The sequence below is a fragment of the Boleophthalmus pectinirostris genome, unplaced genomic scaffold (assembly GCF_026225935.1).
Source record: "Boleophthalmus pectinirostris isolate CB_2022bp ecotype Guang Dong unplaced genomic scaffold, ASM2622593v1 HiC_scaffold_2, whole genome shotgun sequence".
NCBI lineage: Eukaryota > Metazoa > Chordata > Actinopteri > Gobiiformes > Gobiidae > Boleophthalmus > Boleophthalmus pectinirostris.
The window spans coordinates 15816-24548 of NW_026571152.1; the positions used below are offsets into that span (position 1 = coordinate 15816).

General features: G+C 43.6%; 1 protein-coding gene across 5 annotated transcripts; it reads right to left on the reverse strand.

Moving 5' to 3' along the window:
• Positions 1-1988: 1988 nt before the first annotated feature.
• On the reverse strand, positions 1989-8733 carry LOC129409441 (uncharacterized). Of its 5 annotated transcripts, none has more exons than XM_055155507.1 (10): positions 8589-8733; positions 7795-7997; positions 7544-7704; positions 7138-7349; positions 5088-5543; positions 4058-4269; positions 3747-3961; positions 3442-3570; positions 3250-3341; positions 1989-3109 (listed from the first exon to the last, which is right to left on the reverse strand). In XM_055155507.1, the coding sequence occupies exons 4-7, from the start codon at positions 7193-7195 to the stop codon at positions 3950-3952; spliced, it is 738 nt and encodes a 245-aa protein (XP_055011482.1). In that variant the 5' UTR covers positions 7196-7349; positions 7544-7704; positions 7795-7997; positions 8589-8733; the 3' UTR covers positions 1989-3109; positions 3250-3341; positions 3442-3570; positions 3747-3949. The 5 variants fall into 5 exon arrangements, with proteins under 5 accessions (XP_055011482.1, XP_055011481.1, XP_055011484.1 ...); XM_055155506.1 differs by having other exon boundaries at positions 3250-3351; XM_055155509.1 differs by lacking the exon at positions 3250-3341.

Sequence of the window (8733 nt, forward strand, 5' to 3'; positions counted from 1 at the left end):
TTTTCCATTTCTGGCCCCTGGCGTTTACCAGCTGAAAAGCGGAATTTGTCCTGGGCATACTTCAAGCAGATGTCCCTCCAGGATCTATCTGGCTTTCCTATCTTAGTCATCTGCAAACATTAAATATCAAACAGTTTAATGTCGAGCTTGGCCATACGTGTATAGACAGACGGAGGGGAGGAAATTCTACATGTTTTGCAGGCTTTATTTATATAATTTCTCAAACAAGGAAACGTAGCAAGTTACACGGCTTTGGAGGGTCATGGTTTGCCCTCTGTACAAAGACAAAGCAATCACAGCCCTTGTGGTAAAATAATAATAACCAATGTCGCTACACGTGAATAAATGATCACATGAATTAGCCATGTGAGCATTGTGTCGCGTAGCGGTGTGAATAGACCTTATAATAGCTATGTGCGCATTCTGTAGATATGCTATGTTGACCTTATGTAACCTCATTACTCCACAGCCCACTACTTGGGGTCGTCTCGCGCCCCATGTAAATTCGTACATCTGTATTGAAGGACTTGCGAGAAACAATGAAACTTGGGACGATTATTTCACGTCTTTTCCCGCGATATCACGGAGTTTTACGGAAAAATAAACCAATAAATAATACTTGGGCTACTGATTCTGTCAGTTAGCAAATAGTTTATTATGAGTACTAACAAATTTCCAAACTTTCCCTTTCCCCGAACTTTTGAAAAACGTGTAAAATGACCGCTACTGTAAACTTCCTGTACCACGACAATCCCCGCCCCCTTGCCTACGTGACTGACGTGACGTAGAGTTTAGGACCTGTAGAGAGGAAAGAGGGGGGGAAGGGAGAGTAAAAGAAGTATCCTTCAAACTTATCCATAGGTTCTACCCAACTAAAACTTATATCAAAAATAGATTTAAGAAAAATATTGATTCTGAATGTAGCCTTTGTAGAGAATGTCCTGAAACTATTGTGCATCTGTTCTGGAATTGTCAACTGTATAATTTTTTGCAGAAATTGTGTGACTATATTCACAATTACATTGATAAACACTTTATTTTGCATTGGAAGAATGTTTGTTTGGCTTTTTGATTCTCAATTACAAAAAATTCAATCTACCTAATTAATCTATTATTATTAATGTCAAAGTATCATATCCACTTGTGTAAATTTTCTGGTAAGAGGCCAACCTTTGTTGCTTTCTACAATAGTTTCAAACAATACATTCTTTCAATTCAATTTTCTAAGAAACAGAAGGCACTCGAGACTGTAGAAATCTGTACAGCTCTGAATGTTTTCACTTCAACTCTGACCCCAGTGGGGAAAGTATAGCATTTCCCCCTTTCCTGTCCTCTTTTATTTCCCCCTCCTTTCTTTTTTATTACTTAACTTTTTATTTATTTTATTTGTACATGTTGTACGATAAAATGTTTGAATAGTAATCACAGTTCTTTATACACTGCTGGATGTATACACTTTTTCTTTAAATTTATAAAAAAAAAAAAAAAAAGGGGGGAGGAGAAAAAGAAAAGGAGAGAAGAGGAGGGAAATGTCCATTATATTATTGTTTCTTCTCTAATTATCTTTCAGCTTGTTACACTCACTTCAGCACTTATTGCAAGGTGTATCATTGCTTTAATTTCGTGTGTTTGTGAGATTCGAACAGGCAGCTTCCCAAAGTAACACAGCGCTTCTGACATTCCTAAGGCTATTTAGGTGCTTAGTAAAACCAAACTAATTTAACAGTGTATGTAGATAACTCTGTCATCATATGTCCCCTCACTTTTAAATAAACTCAATTATTTGAGAGAGTAGCTCAGTGCAGCAACAAGTGAATAAAACCAATTCTAAACTGAGCAAAGAGTGATGGGTTTTGTGAATAAATGTAAGTAAAATAGTAGTAAAATGATCCTGCAAGTAATTCTGGCTTCAAGTTATTCAGTGTATGACACTCACTGTCCTGTTTTTAAACAGGAAATTAAATAAAAACGTGAAAGCTGTTCTTGACTCCAATAAAATGATCAAAACTTTAATGTAACATTGTACCACACAGTAAGAAAGCAAAGAAAAATGACAAACCACGTATGAACAGACAGGACGAGAAGAACGAGGGAGAGAGGAGAGAGAAGAGACAGAGAGATATCTATGATTAAGAGCTGTAAAACAAATCCTTTAAACAAAATTAAATAAATGATTAAATAACAATAATAAAAGAATAACCATGTAATATAACAATAAAGAATAATATAATAACAATATAATGTAACAATATCACAATATATAACAATAATATTACAACAACAATAATAATCATCATCATCATCATCAAGATGAAGCTGAAACAATAAAACTACTGTAAACTAGGGATGTAACAATTCAGTGTAGACTACATAAAGAAATAACAGTTGTTTTAAGACTTAGTTCTTTGGATTAAATCTTGTCAAGGCATTTTAAAGAGGAAAAGTAGCAACAGTAACAGTTTTAGCTGTTTAACCTCCACAAAATATCACAATAAATATCCTACCGTGAGATGTATATAGTGAAAACATCGCACCAAGAGATTTGGATATTGTTACGTTCCTAATCGTGAGCTTTCCCATGATATCGCAATAAATAAGGTACCGTGAGGTTCATACCGTGACGATATCGTATCGTGAGGCTTTGATATCACCCCTACTGTAAACTGTTCCTCCAGTCTTCCAGGGACAGTCCTGAGGCTGGACAGTACCACCGCCCCTTCACCTGGGTGTGTCCAGTTCTTTTGCTTTTGTCCTGGCCACACTGCATGCAGGTGTAGTGGTACTGCTCTTTTGATAGCCTCTTCTTTGGCGGTTCCCCCTTGACACTAGCTCCTCATCCTCCTGGGCAGCTTTGGGAAAGGTAAATGAAATAACACATACCACGAAGAGACCGTGGTGTTTTTCAGGGGCACCAGAAACAGGTTTGTCTGCTCCAAGACAACCCTACTGTCCTCCAGCAGCTATCTGAGGTTGGGGCGAGGTTTTCCCCTTTGTGTCCTTTGGCCCGTTGCGTGCTTGCTCAAACTCTTTGGCAAGCCTGAGGCAAACACACTCACTGACCCTGTTGACTTCAGGGTCCTGGGCTGCTTGGCCATGAGTCATGTATAGTCTGTGGGAAAGAAAGAGCATATGATCTGGACTGTGAACAAGGATGTAAATCCGTGATGAACCACGTGACGATGTCAACAGGGATTGCAATAAAATAATATGAACTGTATTGAACCATGATAGCAGATTGTGGTCAAGCACCTTTCTGCCGCCTGCTGTCCAGGAGCAGAGCCACTCTGCTTCCTGGGTGCTCTCTACGGTCCTGCTGACACATGTGACTTTTTCCTAGAATTCTGGGTGTATCTAAACGGTGAAAAGAGACATCCATATGCTTCATTAGTTCCATGGAACGTATGTGTAATTATGGTGTACAAAACAATTACTAATTTGTACCTTGAAGGTGCCTTGATCATGGCATGGAGAGCTGCATACAGGCGCACTATGTCAGCCTCCTCTTTGGCTGACAAGGCAGTGATGGTCTGCCTCCCATCTCACAACCCCTCTCATGTCACTTGGGCTGGTCTGGAAAGTGATGAGTGAGAAAAAGAAAAACCAAGCAAATTAATGGTCACGCTTGTTCCTAATTATGTGAGCAATGCTGATTTTACATTCATTCATCTTATTCATTTAACCACATTTATTTCAGGTAAGTATTGTGTTTTTGAGTAGGCTAAGGTGTTACAGAAAATGTTACCTACCTCTGTGACGACGACTTCGGGATCAGTGTCACCCTCCACAGACTGGTCATAAGGACCAGTAGCCCCCTCCTCAGACATGTCTACAGTGACATCTGCATCATCTGCGTCCCACTCCTCCTCAAGCACCTGTGATGGGATTTCAGGGACATGCCAAGGCGCAAGCAGGTCCCCTCTGTTGGTCTGGCCCAATAAATATTCCACCGCTATGCGCTCATCTGTAACCAGTATAAACACAAGATGAGAGAAGGACATACATACACACATCCATCTCCATAGCACAGTCTTTGCACCCAAGAAATCCAAAGTCTTACCAGTAGGTTTCCCAGGTGGGGGAATTCTGCCACTAGATTACAACCACGGACACGCTGGCTTAAGCTGTTGAGGTGGGACATCGGGCGGACATCGAAGCTTCTAAGGGTCGAGGCCCCCTCCACAGCTACTGCCTCCTTGGCCCCGCCCATGTTCCACCTTGATAGCCCCTCCAGCATGTACATTTGCATATGTGTAGCATTGCACCGCCAGCCTAAAGAAACAAAACACTTTCAGTCAACACCATTATTGTAAAGTGAATCCATATGAATACATAAGAGTATTAAGTAATTGTGTTATTTTGAATAATTACAGTACATTCTCTGTCATAAGAGAAAAGAACATTCAAATAATATATATATATATATATATATATATAATGTGTGTTTCTCACCTTCCACGGTGGTAGGTCTCTCTCACCCTCATTGAGCTCGGGTCCTCTACCAGAGGCCTGGGAGCTTGAGAGTTCTGCGCAGTATCTTTGCTGTTCCCAGTACTGCAACTTTTCTGGACTGAGATGTCCGTTGTTTTTTTCCGGTATCTGTTGTAGCCACTCTTCCCAGTTTTGGGGGTTACAGCCCCGAGTGCTCCGATCACCACAGGCACCACTGATGCCTTTACTTTCCAGGCTCTCTCCAGCTCTTCCTTGAGCCCCTGGTATTTCTCTAGCTTCTCGTGTTCCTTTTTCCTGATATTACCATCGCTTGGTATTGCGATGTCCACCACCACGGCTCTGCTCTGTTTCTTATCCACCACCACTATGTCTGGTTGGTTCGCCATCACCATTCTGTCAGTCTGTATCTGGAAGTCCCACAACTCCCCAACCAGAGATTGGGTACGAAACCCAATAAGTATATATATATATATATATATATATATATACAGTATGTCTTGAGGCAAATGTACTTGCAAAGAAAGCGCACTGGTGCCAGTGAAAACTCTCCAGGGAGGAGGACCCCCTACCACACTTAAGGATGTCTAGCTCTTTCCCGCCCTTTTGGAATGTCCCCACCTTTTTATACAGTGCAACACATGGGGGGTCTTGGAAGCACTCCAGTTGTTTCTGCTGCATCTCCCAGATGTGGCGCATGCTGTCATGGCTCACCAAACACAGCCCTGTGGTGTCTGTGAGGTCCCACACTGATTCCAGCAGCCTTGAAATCATACGGCGCATCTCCTCCACTCCACGGGTCCTCCTCCTGCAGTGTTTCTTTAGTTCTCCTGGGTTGACGGTGGCCATAAGCTGTTCCTCAGTGGGAACATGTCCACTGTGGCTGCACTTCCACTCCTCTCTCTTGGCCTCCTTCAGGCGTTGCACATCCTCCTGATCCCATTCAAAAACGCAGGATGACAGCTTGGTACAAAAGGTGCCATATAGAGGGTGGTGTTCTGTAGTGAGGCCACAGTTGAAGCGCCTCACAAAATGAAAACTGTCTGAGCGCACTGCAGACTTCCATGGGTGGAAGAGCTTGGTCACTGAAGACACACCTGTGAAAAACAACCATTGTTAATTACGTAAAAAAACCCACATTGAATACAAATTGTTCTAACAATGTGTCTGTCTGTGCGTGTGTCTGTGTCTGTGTGTGCATGTGTGTTTCTGTGTTTGCGTTGTGTCTGTGTGTGCGAGAGTGTGCTGGTGTGTGCGACAGTGTGTTGGTGTGTGCGTGTGTGTGTTTCTGTGTGTGTGTGTTTCTGTCTGTGCGTGTCTGTCTGTGCGTGTGTGTTTCTGTGTTTGCATGTGCGCGCATGTGTCGGTGTGCGCGTGTGTGTTTCTGTGTGTGTGTGCCTGTGTCTGTTGTTGCATGTGTGTTTCTGTGTGTGCGTGTGTGTCTGTGTGCACGTGTGTGTTTCTGTGTGTGTGTGCGTGTGTCTGTGTGCACGTGTGTGTTTCTGTGTGTGTCTGTCTGTGCGTGTGTCTGTGTGTGCATGTGTGTTTCTGTGTTTGCGTGTCTGTGTGTGCGAGAGTGTGTTGGTGTGTGCGTGTGTGTGTTTCTGTGTGTGTGTGTGTGTGCGTGCGTGTGTCTGTGTCTTTCTTTTTCTGTGTGTGTGTGCGTCAATCTTTCTGGGTGTCTTTCTGTGCGTGCATGTCTGTGTGTGCGCGTGTGTTACTGTGTGTGTGTGTGCGTCTGTGTCTGTCTGTGCGAGTTTCTGTGTGTCTGTGCGTGTCTCTGTGTGTGCGTGTGTGTTTATGTGTGTGTGTGTTTTCTGTCTGTGCGTGTCTGTGTCTGTCTGTGCATGTTTCTGTGTGTGCTTGTGTGTTTCTGTGTTTGTGTGTGTCTGTAAGCGTGTGTCTGTGTCTGTCTGTGCGTGTGTGTTTCTGTGTCTGTGTGTCTCTTTGTGTGTGTCGGTGTCTGTCTGTCTGTGTATGTGTGTGTCTGTCTGTCTGTGCGTGTTTCTGGGTGCGCTTGTGTGTTTCTGTGTGTGTTTGTGTCTGTACGCATGTGTCTGTGTCTGTTTGTGCGTGTGTGTTTATATGTTTGTGTCTGTTTCTGTGTGTGCATGTGTCTGTGTCTCTCTGTGTGTGTCTGTGTGTGCATGTGTCTTTCTGTGCGTGCGTGTGTTTATGCGTGTGCGTGTGTCTGTCTGTTTCTGTGCGTTTGTTTTTCTGTGTGTGTGTGCATCTGTGTCTGTCTGTTTGTGTGTGTGTGTGTCTGTTTGTGTGTGTGTGTCTGTCTGTTTGTGTGTGTCTGTGTCTTTCTGTGCGTTTGTTTTTCTGTGTGTGTGTGTGTGTGTGTGCGCGCGCATGTTTCTGTGTGTGCGTCTGTGTCTGTCTCTCTGTGTGTCTCTGTGTGTGCGTGTTTCTGTGTATGCTTGTGTGTTTCTGTGTGTGTGTGTGTGTCTGTTTGTGCGTGTGTGTTTATGTGTGTGTGTGGGCGTGTGTCTATTTCTGTGTGTGTTTCTGTGTTTGCATGTGTGTGTCTGTGTGTGCGAGTGTGTGTCGGTGTGTGTGTGTGTCTGTGTCTGTCTGTGCATGTGTTTCTGTGTGTGCGTATGTCTGTCTGTGCGTGTTTCTGTGTTTGCGTGTTTCTGTGTTTGCGTGCGTGTGTCTGTTGTGTGTAAGTGTGAGAGAGAGACCCACCTGTCTGGGTGCAGAAGTCCCAATCGACAGATGACCGCAGGTTCAGTTTGGCCCGCATTTTTATAAAGGGTGACGACGCCTTGGCACAACCCTTCCAACCCTGCACCTTCACCCGTCGTCAGAACAGAGTTCAGAACCTGGTCAAACTCGTTGCGGATGTTGGTCATCCACGCAGCACTGCCCCCTATTCCACCAGCCAGCTTCTTGGTGATCTGTAAACCAAATACAAGCACAAGAAGCAAACCAATTTCCTTTTGTTTTTTTTGTAATTATACATGTTGTATTTTATACATTTTTTGAGTGAGCATAGATTGCGTTAGGTTTGGTGGCAGTACTGTTACCTTTTGTGGTCATGGCATAATGAATGCTGACTAGTGGAAGCGCACCCTTTCACTGACGCGCTTACCTCTGTGTCTCTTCTCCCTGCCTCCGTGCTGACTCGAACTCCCCCTGCCTCCCTGCCTCCATGTCTCCTCTCCCTGCCTCTGTGTCGACTTGGACTCGCCCTGCTTCCGTCTCAACTCCTCCTGCCTCACTGGACCCAGCATCTGATGCCAGATCTGCTGGCTGGGGGGAGTACAAAAAGAGGGAAATAAAGCTTTCTTTAATTGTCTCTTTTTGTACTTTACTAATCAATTAGTAAATCATTTCACCTACCTTGTGGAACCCACAGGTACACTGAAGGCTTCTCCCAAATAGATCCTTAGCATGGCTCTGCAGGGGCAAGCATCAATCCTCTCTAAGGCCTTTTTCCATTTCTTGGCCCCTGGCCGTTTGCCAGCTGAAAAGTGGAATTTGTCCTGGGCATACTTCAAGCAGATGTCCCTCCAGGAACTATCTGGCTTTCCTGTCTTAGTCATCTGCAAACATTAAATATCAAACAATTTAATGTCGAGCTTGGCCATACGTGTATAGACAGACGGAGGGGAGGAAATTCTACATGTTTTGCAGGCTTTATTTATATCATTTCTCATACAAAGAAAACGTAGCAAAGTTACAGTGCTTTGGAGGGTCATGGTTTGCCCTCTGTACAAAGACAAAGCAATCACAGCCCTTGTGGTAAATAATAATAACCAATGTCGCTACACGTGAATAAATGATCACATGAATTAGCCATGTGTGCATTGTGTAGCGTAGCGGTGTGAATAGACCATATAAAGCAGCTATGTGCGCATTCTGTAGATTATGCTATGTTGACCTTATGTAACCTCATTAAACTCCACAGCCCCTTACCTTGGGTCGTCCTCGCGCCCCCTATGTAAATTCGTACATCTGTATTGAAGGACTTGCGAGAAAACAATGAAACTTGGGACGATTATTTCACGTCTTTTCCGTCGAAATCAACGGAGTTTATACGGCAAATAAACCAATAAATAATACTTGGGCTACTGATTCTGTCAGTTAGCAATAATATAGTTTATTATGAGTACTAAGCAAATTTCCAAACTTACCCTTTCCCCGAACTTTTGAAAAACGTGTAAAATGACCGCTACTGTAAACTTCCTGTACCACGACATCCCCGCCCCCTTGCCTACGTGACTGACGTGACGTAGAGTTAGGACCTGTAGGGAGGAAAGAGGGGGGAAGGGAGGAAAA

Coding starts and splice junctions, on each gene's coding strand:
- LOC129409441 (XM_055155505.1), bottom strand. CDS start 7,195: ATGCGGGCCAAACTGAACCTGCGGTCATCTGTCGATTGGGACTTCTGC. Junction 5,544..7,137: donor GGACTTCTGCACCCAGACAG/GTGGGTCTCTCT, acceptor TGTTTTTCACAG/GTGTGTCTTCAGTGACCAAG.